This window comes from Eucalyptus grandis, chromosome 4, assembly GCF_016545825.1.
Source record: "Eucalyptus grandis isolate ANBG69807.140 chromosome 4, ASM1654582v1, whole genome shotgun sequence".
Taxonomy (NCBI): domain Eukaryota; kingdom Viridiplantae; phylum Streptophyta; class Magnoliopsida; order Myrtales; family Myrtaceae; genus Eucalyptus; species Eucalyptus grandis.
This window is the reverse complement of record NC_052615.1, coordinates 26,483,779-26,502,985: the sequence shown is the minus strand read 5'-3', so window position 1 is coordinate 26,502,985 and position 19,207 is coordinate 26,483,779. Positions and strand designations below refer to the sequence as shown.

The 19,207-nt window shown below is 40.8% G+C and overlaps 1 protein-coding gene across 3 annotated transcripts; it reads left to right on the top strand.

Annotated features, from left to right (window-relative positions):
* Positions 1-256: 256 nt before the first annotated feature.
* Positions 257-5,992, top strand: LOC104441529 (probable mitochondrial import inner membrane translocase subunit TIM21). 3 transcript variants are annotated; one of them, XR_724967.3, is made up of 9 exons: positions 257-670; positions 1,962-2,018; positions 2,098-2,116; positions 2,604-2,764; positions 3,619-3,797; positions 3,900-3,948; positions 4,572-4,691; positions 4,934-5,179; positions 5,890-5,992. XR_724967.3 is itself a non-coding variant. In XM_010054679.3 (8 exons), the coding sequence occupies exons 1-8, from the start codon at positions 491-493 to the stop codon at positions 5,090-5,092; spliced, it is 924 nt and encodes a 307-aa protein (XP_010052981.2). In that variant the 5' UTR covers positions 257-490; the 3' UTR covers positions 5,093-5,433. The 3 variants fall into 3 exon arrangements, 1 of the variants encoding a protein (XP_010052981.2); XR_724966.3 differs by lacking the exon at positions 5,890-5,992 and adding an exon at positions 5,589-5,828; XM_010054679.3 differs by lacking the exon at positions 5,890-5,992 and having other exon boundaries at positions 4,934-5,433.
* Positions 5,993-19,207: the final 13,215 nt, after the last annotated feature.

Sequence of the window (19,207 nt, the reverse complement as noted above, 5' to 3'; positions counted from 1 at the left end):
AGAAAATCAAATTAAAATTTTCTTTCCAATCAGCAACATATTTTTTCCAGTTCTATTTTAGATTTCAGCCAACATTTTTCTAAAAAATCAATTCTCAATATATTTCTTAGAAATATAATATTTTCCGCAAAAACAGCCGGAATTAAGATGTAAAAATTTATTTGATAAGGACTCATTTAACGAATAGGCAGGCCTGTCGAGGAGAAAAAGGATGAAATCAAGACCTCCACTTTCGCACGTGTGGGTTAGCGGAAGCGTATATGCACAAAACCTCAACTCGTGGGGACTGGGGTTGGGTTTTACAGTCCCCCTTCCTCCTCCTCCTTCTCCTTCCCCCTCGTCGATTCCTGCAATTTTCTTTTTTCTTGCCCTTCTGGGTTGGAATCTCTTGAGTCCGAGTCAACCCATTCTTCTGAAAACCCTAATTCGATCCAGAAGAAGGTCGTGGCAGAAGAAAGCGACGAGCGAGCGACTGATATCCGGAGTTACGATGCAGCGTGTGAAGAGATCGGCCGCGTCTCTCAACGTTCGATGGACCGGTTTGATGGGACTGCGGAATGGGTTCTCTCTTCTCTCGGAGCTCAAGCGTTCGAGTTCGGTCTCCGAGGCCGGCCTGTCTTCGGCCTCCTCGGCGGTCGCCGCGAGCAACCGCAGCAATCCGGCGGAATCCGTGAGAACCCTTTTGCTTTTTCAAGTTCATTATGCGTAATGCTCACTGTGATGAGAAATGCGGGTGCTGGAGACTGTAAATTTATTTATTTTTTATTTATAAGTTTCTGGGGCCGAGGTGTTCAGTTCGCGTTTCTGATTGTTCGGTCTTGTTAGTTGAGGATGTTGCATGTTGCTTTCCTGCTGCTTGTTGATGATTCGACCAGAGAATGTAAAGTTTCAGTTTTGGTTTTGTGTTAGCTGTGGAAGAGGATCTCTGTTTTCATTCAATTTTGGGTCATAAGGCCGTTGGAGCGGATAAGATGTATGTTCTGGGAGATTCCCGTTATGTTCGAATTGAAAGCATCACTTATCGTTTCTGTAAATTGCTCAGCTTCCTTGGAATTGATTTGGAAAGTTGCTAGTATGATAACCTATGCTTTGTTAGTAATAGTGTCGAGTTTTTTTGACATTCCAGGTAAAATTCATGCTCTTCCTAGTTGACCATTCGAATTTTACTAGCTTGATGTTTCGTGGATCTAACTCGAAGGGTTATTTTCCTTTACTCTTGAATATCCCGCAAATGCAGATAATGGCTGGTCATCTTTCGTTTTCTCTTCCTTTGTAGTGCTAAATAAATTATTAGCTTGTAGGTGAAAACTGTGCTGATGCTTTGTCTCTGATGCAATTTTTTTTGGGACATAGTCTTCGGAATGATTGTCGAGTACGGTCATTCTGCAAACTTTGTACAGGTTGATCCTCGTGGCGTACTTTGTCTATCTGACTGTTTTCGAGGACTGTTACTTGTCATGGCGATGTCAGGTTCATAGAAAGCTTGATCATTGTTGGGATCTTTTCGTTGCTCATTAGGAGTTCCACTTTACTTGCCACTTATGGAGCCTTGACTTCAATTGTCCTTTCTTGTTTATAGAAGGAAGAAATTATGTAGGATTTTATCTAATAATTGAATCAAGGGAATTATTTCATTTCCGTGATAATACTGATTTGTTTAAATATGGTTCACTTGGTTTCTGAAAACATCGGTTATTTAGATCCGCGAATTGAAGGTGCTATATTACTAGTTCTGCCATTCTCATGGTGTCTTTTTTCATGGTATTAATTGTGGATGATCAAAACTATGGTACTTATGTCCAGTTCTTTCACCAAGAGGAAGCCTTGCTCATTATTAAAGACTGGTTGAATTTCCTTGTATCCATCTTTCTCAGCTTATTTCCTTTATGTTTGGTATGTATCACCTGATGGGAAGTAAATTTAGATGTGTGACTGGGATTTGCTCTACTGTTCAATTTCAGGTTGTATTTAAGTCACGTTATGTGAGAAGTACGTCTCATGCTGAACCTATGACTAAGGTAATGTAGTGGTCTGGTCACTGTTGTAGTGTTTGTTTCAAAATTGAAAACTGAAGTACCTTTCTTTATTATGATGCAGGAGATACTCGGGGCCAAAGGTTAGCCACTGACATATGAATTTCTCATCATGCTGCTTCTGCTCAAAATATGTGTTGCTTGTTGCCAATTGAACTTGTTGAGCCATGCTATAATTTATTGTTGTATATGTGTGTGTTCACTTTTGATGGCATGTGGGTGGCAGTTGTGCTTCCATGCTCGAATCTTTGGATGTGGAACCACAATACTAACTAATCGCTGTAATTTGAAAGTGGTATATGCAAATGTTAGGCTATATGCTGATAAATTTGGATAATTAACAGTTTGGAGCATGAACATTGAACTTGATTTAGAAATCGACAATGCTTATATTCCTAAATTCAGAGAAAAGAGATTATCCTCATGCTGCACAATTCAGTGAAACAAGGATTCATTCTTTCATTCAGAAACTAACAATTCTTTGGTTTTTATAGGTAATTGTGATTGCCTATAAGATGAATGCTTGTTTATCCAACAATAATGATTTCTTGTTCTAAATGTTATTTTCAGGATTGCATGTGCCCTTAAGAGTGCTCCACAATAGGAAAGGTATAAGGCTATCCCCATTACAGCTCCTGTATACAGGAGCCAATGTAGATAGTAGAATTTATTCGTTATCCAGATCCTTTGCTTCCAGATCTTCAGAGAAAAAGGGAGAGACTGCATCAGAGGTTTGGAACTTTCGAGCCGTTTCTTAATCAAAGTCTGCTTAGCATATATATAGTAGTCCAAGCTGTTGTTTTTTTTCCGGAGAACATGCTTTATTTCCTAGTTGTTTTGCTATCTGCACCTGCATACCTATGCTCTCAATGGCATATTTGGCACTTTATACATTTTCAATTGAGTGGAAGTGAGTAAATTATTTGACCAAACAAATAAGTCAGTAAATTTGACTTTGGATTATAATTGAGATACCAAAAACTTTTACTAAAGCTTGTTTACTAAGGGATGTGACAAAAATCTTGTCGGAGATTGAACATAGGCCCACCTGTTTAGATACTAGTTTAGAGTATCACATTCTCATATTGCTCTCTGACTTTGGTCCCATTAGAAGTAGGAACTACTTCTGATTCAGCTTCTCTGTTTTTGAGCTTTTTAAGTTTGTCAATCATTCCAGTTAGTCCCTCACTTTTGTTTGCTTAATAATTGTTGACTTAAATGCAACTGCATTATAGTAGGATGAGATCAAGTAGGTAAATCATTGAAAAGCTTAGCATTATGTGTGAGAATTTGGAGATTATGCTTACTATTATATCTGTAACTCGAGTTTAGATTGAGAAAGTATGGGTAATCAGCGCGTGCTCTATTTGTTTTTGGTAATGGTTAGCCATGTTGTAATATCACTGGATATTCTTGAGAGATCCATTCTAGTTGTAAACGACCATTGCAATTTTCCCTATTTTCTGTCTGGAAACTTTCCCGATCCATTTCACTTCTTATGCATGATGACTGAATCAGTAGACTTGGGAAGTCATGGCAAAGTGCTCATTCAATTTCTTTAAAGAAATTTGTTGTTGTTTTACAGACTAAGAAGGATGTATCTACAATTGAAGATCCCTTTGATGCTCCTACCTATAACATACCTGAAAAACCTGTCACGTTTGTAGAGGGGGCTTCATACAGTCTCATTATTCTTGCGGGGCTTGGCGTTGCAGCTGCTGCAGCATATGGTGTTTTCAATGAGCTCATATTCCAACCAAAAGAGTAGGAATTATATTCTCTTTCTGAATATGGATGTTGGGTTTGAAATTTAGAGAAATGACTTCTTACTACGTTGTTTGTGGCAATAATGCTCTCATCTGGCAGATACAAGATTTTCAACATGGCTCTGAAAAGGATTCAAGATGACAGTCAGGTTTGTACATAAATAGATGAGAGTAAAACCCTTCATGCCTTTACTGGTACCTGTTGTGGCAGGCCCAGAAGATGATTGGTTTTGGCTTTGGGGGGATTACTCAAGTTGGTTAGTTGTGGCTATGCTGCCCCATGATCAATTATTAACCACTTAATGAGCTCAGGTAGCTCCTTTGAGCAGACTAATTGAAACAAGAGGATTTCAGGAAAATTCCATTTATGAGTACCTTGCCTAAGATGTCATCTCTGCTTACGTCATCCGTTGAGAATATATGAAGTACAAAAATGATGATGAGATATGGATTTTCAAAAGATTAGCGCTCTTAGTAGCTTTTACTTAGATTTGGAAAAGCAACGACCTAAAATGCATGGCTGTGGACAAGAATTTCTGAGGAAATAAATGAACCCTCGCATCATATTAAGACCTAAATTACTGGCACAATCTAGTCTATGTTTGCTTGGTGCAAAATTTAAGCTTAAAACCACCCTTGTGTTTTTGAGAGTTAACTTTTCATGTTAGCCTTGTGGTTTTAGTCACCTGAGCAGACTTATGATCTCACAGATTCTTTCTATCTAGCATTTTTTCTAAGAAATGTTTCTTGTGCTTTAATCATCTTGAATCAGGTTAGGATAAGGATTGGATCTCCAATTACTGGATATGGTCAAGAAAGTAGGAATCGAGCTGCACGCCAACGTATTCCACACAGGGCCTGGACTGATGAAGATGGTGTAGAGCATATTGAGGTGACTCAGAATTATGAAAAAAATGCGATCTTTGGTTATATTTTACCGTTTGTATCAATGAAATTAATGCTGAGATTTTTCCAATTTTTAATTTTAATGGTCACTAGCAGGCTATTTTATCTTCTGTTTCTCTTTTTTTTTTTTTTTTTTACATTGTGGACTAGAAAAATTGCTCATGCTTTTCGTTTTGACCAACACCTCTTCTGAAAATCTGTGTTTTCTTGCCAACTATTCTTACACAGGTCAATTTCTATATTCGTGGGCCCCATGGAGCTGGAAAAGTTTTTTGTCGAATGTTTAAAGACAAAGTGGAGAAGCAGTGGAAGTTCACAAGTTTGATTGTCCAAATCATGTCACCTTCCCCTGCACAATTGTTATTGGAGTCCTATGTGCCAGCTTAAATAATCTGAAGGAGTCATTTGACCGAGATAAAGCTCTCTTCTGCCTTATTTATTGCGGAGTAGATCTCAGACCAAGTTAAGTTAAAGGTATTTTTTAGGGTAGTAAAATTGTTGTTTCTTTTTTCTTTCTCATTTTCATGTTTTGATATCATGGGCAAGAGCTCGAGGGGAGTTTCGTAGCATCTCCTTTTTGGTTTTGTTTTTGTTTTTAAAAATTTTCTTTTCCTATTTTTGATCTGATAAGGAAACTCCTTTCAATTTCTTCATAATGAATGTGGTTCTTCTGCTGATTCAATCACACTGTAGATGCTTCTACAATGCAGGCATGGAGGTTTTACTTATTAGTTCATGCTTGCTGATTTGCAGTGTGCAACTTGCATAAATCCTTGAGTTTGTTGTGTATTGGTCTCAGTTCTGATGCATCAAGATTTGGCATACAATCCTCTTATAGGTTGTTGGCTTGTTGTAAACTGCTATTTAATCATTATTTTTGCAGGGAAACCAGTGTTCAGCTCTCACCGGACATCTTGCTAGTTTCTTTGGCATTTACTATGTGTTATTGGCATAATAATTGTCTCACAGTTTGGAGTCTGGTTTGATTGTCATTCTTTTGCTTTATGTTCGTCAATTCGTAATGCTGGTGGAGTTAGATCTCCCTCACTGTGTTAACGGATTTGGTGCCGCAGCCCATTGTGAATTTTTCCTCCCAGTTAATCTCTGCATCTTGTCGCTTCTCTATTGGTTTTGATATATTGTAAGCCCTGATAGGACCTTAGTACTTTGTGGTATATTTCCAGGCCATCTCGGTAGCCTCGGGAAAATGAGGTCTATCAATGACTTGAAAGTTACCAATTTCTTCAGAGATCGGGGTACTTAGTATGATCACTATTTTCGTTGCCAGCGCTCAGATAATTTGCTTCCAGTGCCTTGCTTTTTCGGTTGGTCTGTAATGGATATATGAGGGTAGCTGTCCGTATTAATAAGTTATTTGGATTTATCAAATGTTATGAGATACGAGGTTATAATGTCTGCTTAGCACATTGCAGTGGATGAGTGTGGGAAGGCTGTTCGTAAGAGTCGGTCGATGAACTGCAATTGTGGTTGATCTCTATACAGTGCCATGCTTGTTTGAGTCTCATTATACGATGCCGGTCCATTTTGTGGTGTCGACCATGCATTTGCAAAATCACCCTACATGAATTCTTCCTCCAGATGGTTATCTTGTCGACCCATGACAAAATCCAGTGAGTCGGATGGACCACATATATTGCACCGGCCATAACTTTTCACCGGATTAGTTTAACTCATCACCAATTGCTAGCTCTCTTTTTGGCCAACGGTGTTGACTGTCGGCATGAGCTCTCAATTAGAGATAAAATAGGAATCCAAGTTAATCTTTGGTATAGAGATACTATAGGAATTTAAGTCAATCTACTACCTATTTTAATTATATACATACATACATACATACATACATACATACATATATATAAGCATTGTAAAACAAATGATGTACAAAATACAGCAAAATACAGAGAATATAAAACTTTCTCCAAAAGGTTACATGCGTTTCTTCATGGTATTAGAGCAACTCGATCCTAGGACCTGATCTCACTATGGCTAAATGCAATTATTTAACTTTCCCACAATCAACTGATGAGGGCTCTTAGGCAACGGCAATCCTTGAAAATCTGACAACACGAATGAAGCAACTTCTGAGTGAGTGTCATGGTCGTCTTCCCAAGTTGAGGCACCGGCTCCACCTATTGCTATCATGTTGGATGGCAAAAATTATCGTCTCTAATCCCAAGTTGTTGAGATGTACATCTCAAATAAAAACAAGTTGGGATACATTAATGGGGATCTTCCCCAACCTCATTCAACCGATCTTGGCTTTCGGAAGTGGAGGATTCCACAGTGAACGGATGGATGATCAATTCCATGAACCGATGTTGCTTGGCAATTTTATTTGATTCCCAACAGCAAAAGCAGTTTGAGATTCGGTGGCTACCACATTTTTTTTTTTAAGCAATGATGTCTCAATTTGAAGTGCCGAGTTACTCAATTGAAGCAGGCAAGAAGCCCTATTGAAAAATACTACAATGATCTTCAAGGACTCTCGCCGAAGATTGATTTTCGCCATCTTAACCCTATAGTGTGTTCCAATGATATTGGGTGCTACAATACGGTTGTCCAAGAAGATCGTGTCTCCACATTCCTTGAAGAAGATCGTGTCTCCACATTCCTTGATGGTCTTGATGATTGACTTGACAAGGTCAGGGCGGATGTCTTATAGATGCAACCGTTTCCTAAGGTTGAACAAGCTTATGCATAGGTCCAGTGGGAATATGTGCATCAAGCTATGATGTTGACTAACACGAACACTCCCATTGTTACTACAATGGTGTCATGTAGGGGAACGATGGGCTCGTAGTTTCTTAAGGATAGCCTAGAATCACAGGCCTACATATGACCTCCCACGGGTGCTGTGACAGGAAGGGGTAGGTTCAATGCAGGTTTGAAGCACAAGCTACAACCAGCAGAGAAATACACCCATTTTAGATATATATATATATATATATATATATATATATATATAGAATTATTTTTTTGTTTCATATTTCTTTTTATTATAATTTTTATTAAATAAAATAGTAATAGAAAATATTTATTAAGGGTAGGTATTATATAAATTAAATGGGCCAAGCAGGAATTTTAGGAAAAAGATCTTTTCAATCTCTTTCCTTTTTTTTTTTTTTTTTTACAATTCCCTAAAATCGAAATGTCATAATCTTTTTTCCTATTCCTGTAAATCATATATACCTTATTTGTCTATTTTTATCTTGCCTAAGGAGATTATCTTTAGTTACACATACATTACCTTGGGCTAAACTAAAAAAATGACTATCTTAAACATACCAAGAAACCTGTTTCAAGTTACATGGGTACCTCGATTGATGAAAAGAGGTTCAAGGCAAGAAAATGACTAAGACTATAATAAGTAAGGGTAAAGAACAAGCGTCATTGGCAACTTGGACTCACCTCTCTCCTTAATTCCGTAGGTAGACTCTACCGGTACTTCCATCTCAGCTTTTGAAGGTAAATACGGTTGTGTGTTTGTCAATACTCATCAGGGTGAGGGCAATCAGTGGAATGTTGATTTTGGCGTTACCAATCACATGACACCCAATCTTGGTGACCTTACATGCTATACCACTCCACGTAGACAGTATCTATAATGCAAATGGCCATTAGTTGTCTAATGATCGGGGCTAGAAGTGTTGTTCTCACTCCTTCCCTCTCCTTATCACACATTTTACTTGCGCCCTCTTTATATAATCGATAGCTATCTATTGGGCATATTACTGATGAACTAAATTGCAGTATTCTTATGTATCCCAATTTTTGTTTATTTTAGGATATACTCACAAAAGAGATTATTGGATGTGGTACTAAGAGGGTGGGGTTGTACTACGTGGATGATTTTAACATTAGCATGGTGAATCACACCCGCGGTCAATCGACTGGTAAAGAAAAAGACATATGGCTGCAATGTTGTCGATTATAGCACCTGTCTTTTGGATATTTGAAGCACTTATTTCCTCGGTTGTTCAATAGTTTATCATATTCTATATTCTAGCGTGGGACATGCATCTTGACAAAGAGTCATTGTGTTTCTTTTCCATTGAGTTTCAATAAAAGTACAACATCTTTTTCATTAGTCCATTCTAATGTGTGGAGTGCTTGACCTATTACCACCATTTTGGGAATTCGCTAGTTTATGACTTTTGTGGATGATTGTATATGGATGACATAGTTGTATTTGACAAAGCACAAGGATGGGGTCTCTAAAATGTTTCGTGCGTTCTAGGTTGCAACATAATTTGGGGCATAAATCCACATCCTTCGTATTGATAATGGGGGCGAATATATTAATCAATATCTCACAACTTACTTTCAAGAACATGACATTATCTATGAGACGTCATGCACCCAGATCTCTTGCAGAACGAGGTCACAAAAAGGAAGAATCGCCATATTCTTGAGATAACGTGGCCTCTTTTGGTGGATGGTCATGTTCTCAATAGTTTTTCGAATGCTGCCATTGTTACTGCAATCCATTTGATGAACCAAATGTCTTCCTGTGTGCTAAAATTTTAAACCCTGTAAGTTCTTTTGAAACATGTTTCTCGTTCCTCGATCTTGACACTTCCTCCTAAAATGTTTGAGTGTGGAGCTTATGTTCATCTTCAAAAGAACCAACTAACCAAGCTTGATCCTTGTGTTGTGTGGTATGTTTTTATTAGCTATGGAACCCATTAGAAGGGCTATTACTAATACGACTTAATCACTAAGAGCGCGCATGACAACATTTATGTTTCTTTATTTCTCTGTATTTTTGTTTCCAGGATTAGGTTTGGAACAGAAATCCGTTTGGTAATACAATTTCATCTTTCTATTTTTAAAACAGATTCTATTCCAGAAATAGATTTGGAGCAGAAATCAAAAGTTAAAATATTTAACTCTTTTTTAGAACAAAAATAAGAAATCAAAATTTTCCTTATCGTTCACTCTTGTCACCACTCGTCATCCACCCATTGCCCGTGGGATGCCAGAAGCTTGTTGCCCACCCGCCACCTGCCATCTACCTCAGCCATCAGCCGCCGACTGTTGGCCACCGAACTCCAACCGCCCATCGCCAATTGTTGGCCATTGGATACTAGACACCCTTCTCGTCGTCGGCAGCTCATCACCAACTGTTGGACGTCGAAGGCTCTGCCACCGACCACTAGATGTCCATTTGCCAACCACCCGCCATTTGCCCAGCGTTTGCCACTAGTCATCGAATGTCGACCATTGGTTGCTAGGCTCCAGATGTCAAATGCCAAATGCCAGCCACCGATTGAGGAGCTCCAAATGTCGAGACACTTGGACACCAACCACTGATCACCAGATGTTGGACTCCGGATGTCGAACGTTGGCCACCAATCACTAGATGCTAGACTCCAAATGTTGAACGCTCGCCATCGATTGCCGAACATAGGACTCCGACGCCGGACGCCGATCGCCGAATGTCGGATTCCAACCACCTGACGTCGATCGTCACTACTATTAGAAATAGAAATTTTATTATGTTATCAAACAAATCTTTATTTCAGAAATAGAAATTTTGAATTGTTATCAAACGCGTTTCTTTGCTAAAAAACTCGTCCATGGAATAGAAATTGATTTATGTTCCAAAAACTGTCATGTGTGTCCTAAAAGGACATATGTCACTATGGATGTGACAATTGTTGAGTCTGAATTCTTCTACCCTAATGCCAATTATCATTTTCAGGGAGAGATACATCGAGAAAGGGAAAATTAGTGGTAGGGGCTAGGACTAGGTCTAACTCATGGCAGGCCCCAGCAATGGTGTCATCGATAGAAAATATAGCAAATCATGTCGTGACAAGGCTGATGACAAGAGTTGCGTAGGAGGATATTCACGTCCCAATAGGGGATGATCAACAATTTGTATTGGTATAGGGTGCACACAAACAGCTTTAAGAATATCCTTCTCTTGAAATTGTCACATCTTCAGTATCGACCAATCTCTTGAGGATACTCTTGAGATAAGATCTCCTACCACACTTGACTCTTATGATAATTTTGATGTGGTTGTTGGATATAAATTACCTGATAGACACAATTATGGTAAGCCCCTTAGTTAGTACTCATCAGACGTGCAGAAATGGAAATCAAAGTACCTTATTGCAAATTATGTTTCGACAGGGAGATTGTTAGAACCATTGAAGGCATTTGTATCAAATGTTTCTGCAACCTGAATTCTTGGTGTGGTGCAAGAGGCTTGGAGGGATCCCAAATGGGTTCAAGCAATGAAAGAGGAGATGAAAACATTACAAAAAATAATAATACTTGGAGACTTGTAAAATTACCAAAGGGAAACAGAGCAGTGGGGGTGTAAGTGGGTTTTTACCATTAAATACAAAGTAGATAGTTCCATTGAGAGATATAAGGCACAAATGGTAGCAAATGGGTATACATAGACTTATGGTATAGATTATCAAGAAACGTTTTCTCCCATGGCGAAGCTTTTTATTGTCTCTTACAATGAATTGGGACTAGCCGTTGCATCAATTTGAGATGAAGAATGCATTTCTTCTTGGGGATTTGAAGCAAGAAAGCTACATGGAAGTTTCACCTAGGTATTGTTGTGTCTCTCGACCCAACATAGTGTGCAAGCTAGAATGTTCATTGTCTGGGTCAAAGCAATCACCCTGTGCTTGGTTTGGTCACTTAAGCTTAGCAATGAGAGGATATGGGTATTTTCAAAGCAACTCAAATCATACATTGTTCCTAAGGCGACGTCTAGGAAAGATAACAACCTTAATCATATATGTGGATAACATGACAGGAAATGATCGAGAAGAGAATTTGAAACTTAATAGAAGCTACCAAAGGAGTTTGAGATGACGAATCTAGTAAGGTTGAAGTATTTCTTGGGCATTGAAGTGGCCAAATTGAAAGGAGTCTTTTCTTTTTTCAAAGTAAACATGCGCTGGACTTGTTAGTTTAAGTTGCAATGTTGGAGTGTAAGTCTAGTGACACCCCTATAGTTCAAAATCATAAACTTGAGGAGTATTCGGATAAGATGCCGACCAATAAAGGTATATATTAAAGGTTAGTAGGGAAATTGATCTATTTGTCACATATTCACCCTGACATCATATATGCTGTAAGTATCGTGAGTTAATTTATGCATGCCCCAAGTGAAGATCATACGGATGTGATGAGTCGAATTCTACGCTACTTGAAGTCGTGTGACATCCCGATTTTTCCGATTCTATTTTCAATAAATTGAGACGGGCATTTCGTTGGCACGCATATAGTTCTTTTCCTGGAGTTGGCCACTCATGTGGAAACTAGTCTATCGGGTGAAGGCTGTTAAGAGTTTCTAATGCATCGGACTCGAGAATTTGACCGGAAGCGACTTTCGACCGAGCTAGTCTGTAAGGTTCATTGCGGCACAATTAAAAATCGATTAAAGATTGGAGATAGGTCGACTCGACAAGAGGCATGTGATCGGGTGTGGGTGATTCCACCGGATCGCACCATTCTTGTCGATTGGCACTAGACCGACTTTTCTATCGATTGGGTACCTGTGTTCGTATTTGAAACCTTGAGATTACCCCGACAACCGAAAGTCGCCAATGTTTCAAAGATGTACATTGTGGCTTGAGATGATCAACCACGGGTCAAATGCATGAAAATTTCTAAAGGCTACCCGGTAGGTTGGGCCGCGCTAGTATCGTGCCAAAGTGAAATTAACCGTGGAATTGAGATCGAATTCAGAAATTGGAAGTCTGGGTGTGTCACAAATCATTTCAAGATCATTGAATCATCTTTGGAAGATTTTTCATGTAATCAGAATTTTCAGCAAAATAATCAAGAAATGGCTAATTTGACTCGAGAAATAGTAGGCTCGTCTTTGGTTGTGCTTTTGGGACTTAAGTTGGTTCTATAGACAAGTGAAGATGTGAATTGAAGTGTGGTGACATTGGATTAATTTTATGGACTTCAATTTGATTCAATTGGAAGAGAATCAATGGAATTGAAGAATTTGTTGTACAAAGTTTCATGTCCCGGCGGAAAAGTGGAATGAACCCATTGGAATAAGGTTGTGGGAGATAGTGGAAGATGACCTCATGGATGAGGTCATGGTGGGCCATTTGTGGGATTAAAGAAAAGGAAAAAGAAAAGAAAAGAGCCCCACTCCTTCTCTCTCCTCCTCTCTCTTCTTCCTCTCTCTCCCGTTGGTTTCTCCTCCATCTTCATTGTGCGAAGACCAGAAAATGGAGGAAGGAGCCGCAGCCATGGTCGTCCACACCTTCGCACGCCATCGTCGCCGTCGCCGCCGCCGCCGCCGCCCGCGCTCTCCGCCCGCTCACCGTCGCAGCCCGCGAGCCGCTCCGCCCGGCCTCTCCTCCGTTTGCTACTCGGGATCTCGAGATCTGGATGGACGCCGAGCGAAACCAGCGCGCCTCCGCCTATCGCCGTTCGCCCGTCGCCGCCGTCGCGCATCTACCTCGCGCTCGCCCGCGCCCGCGCTCGCCCGCGCGCCGCTCCCGCCCGTCTCGCCCGGCTCGTCGTTCCGAGCTGCTGTTCGTCCCCGCCGCCATGAGCCGCCGTGCGCTCATTCTCGCTCGCCAGCCACCGCTCGCCCATCCGCCCTTGTGCGCCTCAACCGGCGCCGGATCCGCCTCTTCAACCTTGAACCGCCGCGGACAGCGCTGCAGAAAATGGGTATGGCAGCCCCTTCTTGGCCCGTTTTGGCCGCCTTCCCGAGCCCGGATGCTCGGCCCGCTTTGAGGAAAGTTGTTCTCGCGTCGTCCCGTCGTTTTGGTTCGCTCGGCTCGCTAATCCGGTGAGTTTAACTCACTAAACCTCGCTTAGAGGGTTAATTATGCTTTAGGTGTGCTTAGTTTATGTTAAGTGTGATTAGGTGGTTAGTTTGATTTATTTAAGGGTGGTTTATATTAATGTGTTTAATTAGCTTAATTTGTGTTTAATTTAAAGTTAAGTGGGTGTTTATATTAATATAAACCTTGATGTGACAAAAATGAATTTACTTTTGATTTATTTAAATATCTCGAAATTATTGAATAATTAAATAATATTTTAATATTCGAAATTATTAAAATATTATTATTTAATTATTTTCGGAATAAATATAATTATTTATTAAATTCCGAAAATTTTGGTCGGGACCCTAAATTCTCAGAATTTCGTGCTACGGTACATTCGGATTTTGAAATTGATGATTGGATATTTTAAATTGAGTGTGGATCGTGAAAAATATGGATATTATTATTATATTAATTTTCGGAATAAATTTAATTATTTAATAAATTCTGAAAATTATTTGGGAACCTTTTTACTCGGAATTTCGATATTGATGATTGGTTGTGGCGAATTGAGTGTGATTGTGATTAATATGGATTCTTTGTAAATTTCTAAGTGTGGAAATTGAGGGAGATGAGGTAGTGAATATGCCACCTATTAGAGGTCGCGCCCAGTGGGGCCGTGATATGCCACCTATTAGAGGTCGCGCCCAGTGGGGCCGTGATATGCCACCTGATAAAGGTCGCGCCCAGTGGGGCCGTGATATGCCACCTGATAAAGGTCGCGCCCAGTGGGGCCGTGATATGCCACCGATAACTAAGAGTCGCGCCCGGTGGGGCCGTTTTATGCCACCTATATGAGGTCGCGCCCGATGGGGCCGTGATATGCCACGATAAAGGTCGCGCCGGTGGGATGCTCCTTCGTTTTATGCCACCTAGTGAGGCCGTGCCCGATGGGGCCGTGATATGCCACGACGATAAAGGTCGCGCTCCATGGGGGTTTTATGCCACCATTAGTGTCGCGCCGAATGGGGCCGTGTAGGCTATGCCCTTGTGTAAAGGTAATAATTGGAATGCATGTTGAGTGTTGTTGATGTTGGATTTGGGACTAGAATGACATGGAATGGGACGTGTCATTGATTTAGTCTTATAAGTGGTTGACCCCTGTTTTGATAATGTGATTGAGCCACGGTTGTTTGGTTCCTCTTAATTGCACGTGGTTGGTGATTTGAATTGTGCTAACCTGCAGGAAGGAACTGAGGCGAGGTAAGTCTTCTGTGTGATGTGGCTAGGCCACCTTTGGGCGTATTTTCTTTCTAATAGGGGTTTAGGGGGTTGAACTTGCTGAGACGTGGTCTCAGTGGTTATTGAATAACCATTTCAGGTCCACGATGGACGGAGCGGCGAGATAGCTTTGGTTGGCCTTGAAGAGTTGGAGAAGTGAAGTCATAAGGATTGGAGATCGTGTGCGTCTTGTAGGTCGTAGATAATCTCTTTTTAAGAGCCGAGTCTTTTGTAGACTTTTGGCCGTAGACCTCTGTTTGTAATTTCGTTGATTTACGAAAGTGTTATGTTGTGATTTTGTTTCCTGCTTTTCTATCCCAAGTTAAATGTTGTCGGGGATTTGTTTCGCTTCCGCATGCGTAAAGAAATGAATGGGTCGGCGACATATCCTGGATGTCGCATTCAAGATCGACCGTAGTGGGATGTGCGCGCGCTCGGGGTTCGGGCGTGACATCCCGTTTAAGTGGTATCGAGCATGGCCTGTGTATGGAGTGAAAAGGGGCGATGAGTCACGGGATAGTTAGTAGGAAATGCTTTGAATATGTTGATGCATGTGGTTGATAGTTGATTGGTAGTGTGTTTGTGGGATCACTCAAATTCTAACCTAATGTTGGAATTGAAAACGGCGTCTATAAAGAGTCTGTAGGATGAGTGACTAGGAGTGGAGAACTCCTTGGTGAAGGTTGGTAGGACCTATACCTCGGGGTAGGTTGCGACAAGAGTCGGTACCCGAGGTAGAGCGCGAGCTTAGACCAGCGCGAGTGTGAGAGCACCGCCGCAAGTCGGTGCTTGAGAATGTTATAGCACCGAATGATCCTAGGTTTAATAGGATTGTTAAGGCGCTAGTGTTCCTTGGAAGCTCGTTGGGTCAGTAAGTTCAGGATCGAGCCGCCGCTGTTGCCGCTGTTTCTATTGCTGTCAGTGTTTTGACCGCCGTTGTTATTGTCATGCCTGTTGAAGCCTAATCTGGAGTTGTGATCGAGGATCAAGTCTTCGTATCTAAGTCAAGGTTCGGTTTAGACGAGAGATGAAAATCAATTGGGGAGAAAGGTCGATGTCGGAAGAAAGATGCCTTGTTCCACCCAACCAAGAGTAGAATTGAAAAGTCAATGCTCATCTCGTTCGATGGGTGAAAAGACATGGATTTGTCTTGTAAGAAAATGCCTTGTTACAGGTGTCGCCAGTAAAGCCATTTGATCAAAGATGGCTCGTATAGATGGATGGAATCATAGCTGTTTCTGCACCGCCGTTGATGAGACATAATAGAGGAAACATGCTTCGGGACATTTAATGGGGTACTTGGAATAGACCCCAGTGCAAAGAAGGGTGCATGATATTCCTTGATAGGAGGTAAATGACTCCCTGATTGTGTGCCGAGATTGTGGAAAGGAGGCTTGAGTCAGCCTAGTGTTAAAGTAAAAGGGAAATGATTTGAATATGGCTAGTGTGGCGTCATGTTGAGAGCTGCTGTCGAAAGTTCAAGTGAGCGTAAGCACTGTCCGTGTAAGTTGGACGGCTAGGATGGCTAGTGCATGAAGGGATTGACCATGCATCAATCAAAAGAAGAATGTTTTTGAGATGTTGTTAGGAGTGGCAGAAAAGAATAATGTTATGGATTTTCTATGCAATAGTCAAAGGAAAATGTTCTTGAGGAATTTTATCAATGGTTTGCTTAGTGACTTAGAATTTTATGAAGGTTGTAGGGTTTTCGTTGTGGTAATAAGATTTAGTTTGTTCGTTAGCGTGTGAAAGTTTTGAATCACCGAAAGTTGAAGAGGAACTTCAACCCTTGTTGTTCATCACTTGAAGATGACCTGGTTACGGTTGTTGGTTACCAAATATGCATGGCAACTGTAATAGATGCGTCAGTTGAGAAGCCAGATATGAGAAACTTAGCCATGGTACAGAAGTTTTCTGAGGTGTGTCAGGAAGAATTGCTAAGTCTGCTGTCAGAAAGAGACATAGAGTTCGCGATTGAATCAACAACCGGAACAGAGCCAGTCCCTAAGGCTCTTTACCGGATGGTGTTACCCGAGTTAAAAGGACTGAAGGTGCAGATGCAGGAAGTGTTGAATAGGGGATTCATACGTCCAGTGTATCACCTTAGGGAGCACTAGTTCTATTACATGAAGGAGAAATGTGATTCATAGTGTTATGTACGTTGATATTCTTCAAGATCGACTTGAGGTTAAGGTATCATCAATTGAGGATCGGGAAGAAAGACACATCAAAGTTAAGACCTCGTATTTGATATGGTAGTTATGAGTTAGGCTGTAATACCGTGTGGTTTGATGGACACCATAGCTATTTGTTTGGGTCTATGAGCAGAATGTTTAAGGATACTTGAATCAGTTATGATCATGTTCATTGAAATTATCTGGTGTGTTCAAAGAGTTCCGAGGAGCACGAGAGACATTTGGGGATGGTACTTCAGACCTTTGAGTACTTTTGGATTTTACGATAAACTTAGCAAATGTGAGTTTTGGATGACTCGTGTTGCGCTCCTAGGTCACGTGATTTCAGGCGAAGAAATCTCCGTAGACCCCGTCCAAGATTAAAGCGTGATCGGTTAGTCGAGATTGACTACGGTGATAGAGATTAGAAGTTTTGGGGATTAGCGGGATATTACAAAAGTTTTATGGAAGGGTTTTCAACGTCGAGTTTGCGGTTGATTCGACTGCGAGGAAGTAAGAAAAGTCCGGGTGACCGAGATGAGTGCGAGTGTAGTTTCCAAGGGCCTAAAAGAGGCTGACTACCGCACATGTGCTTACCATTCCATCTGGTCCTGAAAGTTATGAGATCTGCAATGATGTGTCGTTTAGAGGATTTGGTTGCTTGTTGATGCAGCAAGATAGGGTTGTTGCATATGCGTCCCGTCAGTTGAGACCCCGGGAGTTGAATATGAGACAGCGTCGCTGGATGGAACTCCTTACGGATCATGACTAGGATATTTGGTATCACTCTGGAAAGGTGAGCAAAGTCGCAGATGCACTGAGTTGAGAGTCCTTAGTTGCACAGTTGGTACTCAAGGATTGGATCTTATTTGAGAAAGTTTGAAATGCGGTTTTCAAGTCTAAGGTAGGCCACCTTTTGAATCTTATGACTACTCTCAGAGTTGAGCCGAAAGTTCATATCAGAATCAAAATGTCAGCGGACAGATTCAGAAATTCAGGAGACTCTATAAGAGAATGTAGATGAGAGAGAGGTTGATTTTCAGATTTCTGAAGACAAAACGCTAAGGTTCTGAGGATGATTGTGTGTAATTGATGATGCAGAGGTTAAAGAAGAGATCTTATGGGAAGCTCATCATAGCAACTTCAACGTTGTCCAACTAGTGCGAAGATGAGTCAGAATCTATATCATCGGGATTGATAGATTGGTATGACGATAGATATCGCCGAACAAGTTGTAAGTGTTGGATGCGCCAGTAAGTGAGAATTTGGTAATGTAAGCTAGGAAAGCTTTTTCAAGTACTGGAGAGAGTTCTGTGTGGGAATGGAAGTATAGCATGATGGAATGTTATGACAGGTTATTAAGGAGTCAGGAAGAGCATCGATTCCTTATGAGGTCGTAGTCGACAGATGATTAGAGTCAACTCACCTTAGTGCAGCATGAAAGGATCTCGATTAGAATAGATATACCGAAGTGTGTGTATATCATATAAATCACCGGCATGGAGTGCTGGGGATGAATTGTTTTTCAAAAATAGATCAGATGTTCTGAGTTGGCAGAGCTTTCAGATAGTTTCTTTTAATCGGTGCATAGCGAGAGTGTGCAGAATTTCGATTGAGATGAAGATCGGGAGATTAGAAAATCGCGGGTCTAGAGTTGGTTCGGTAATCGGTGATTGCAATTATCGAGATCGGTTTCGAGACTGCTTAGAATCGCTAGTCTTGACCGCAGATTTTGTGTTGAAGACCTTTGAAATTTTAAGTGGGAAGTGTATTTTAATCGGTGTCGCCCAAAGTGTACATGATTTAAGGAAGGTTGAGATGAGATCGGCATTTAAAAATCCATCGAAATTTGAGTTCAAATGAGGGTTTTGGCTTTAAATGGAAAAAGAAAGCTTTGGGACACCATCGGCGCCTCTAGCCGAGTTTTGAAGCTGGGCAAGCATTCGAATCCCCGACACGTCGGTTAGCCGCTTTTGGAAAAATAAGAAGAAAAAAAAGGTTTTTGCAACTTTCATTTTTGCAAAGATGAACAAGTGAGCCTTTTGGGAATCAAGAATTGGTGGGAAATGTTTCGTCGGCAGGTTCTTGGAGGGCAACTAGAGAAACCGAAGATTCGATGAGACAATTGTACCCCCACCTTTTGTTTAAGAATTGGTAAAGGTTTAAATTTCGATGACGAAATTTTTATAAGGGGAAGAGTTGTGACATCCCGATTTTCCGATTCTATTTTCAATAAATTGAGACGGGCATTT

Excerpts from the sequence above, each read along its gene's own strand:
- LOC104441529 (XM_010054679.3), top strand. The coding sequence starts at position 491 with ATGCAGCGTGTGAAGAGATCGGCCGCGTCTCTCAACGTTCGATGGACC. Across the intron at positions 2,765-3,618 it reads AGGGAGAGACTGCATCAGAG|ACTAAGAAGGATGTATCTAC; the intron begins GTTTGGAACTTT and ends GTTGTTTTACAG. Across the intron at positions 3,798-3,899 it reads CTCATATTCCAACCAAAAGA|ATACAAGATTTTCAACATGG; the intron begins GTAGGAATTATA and ends CTCATCTGGCAG.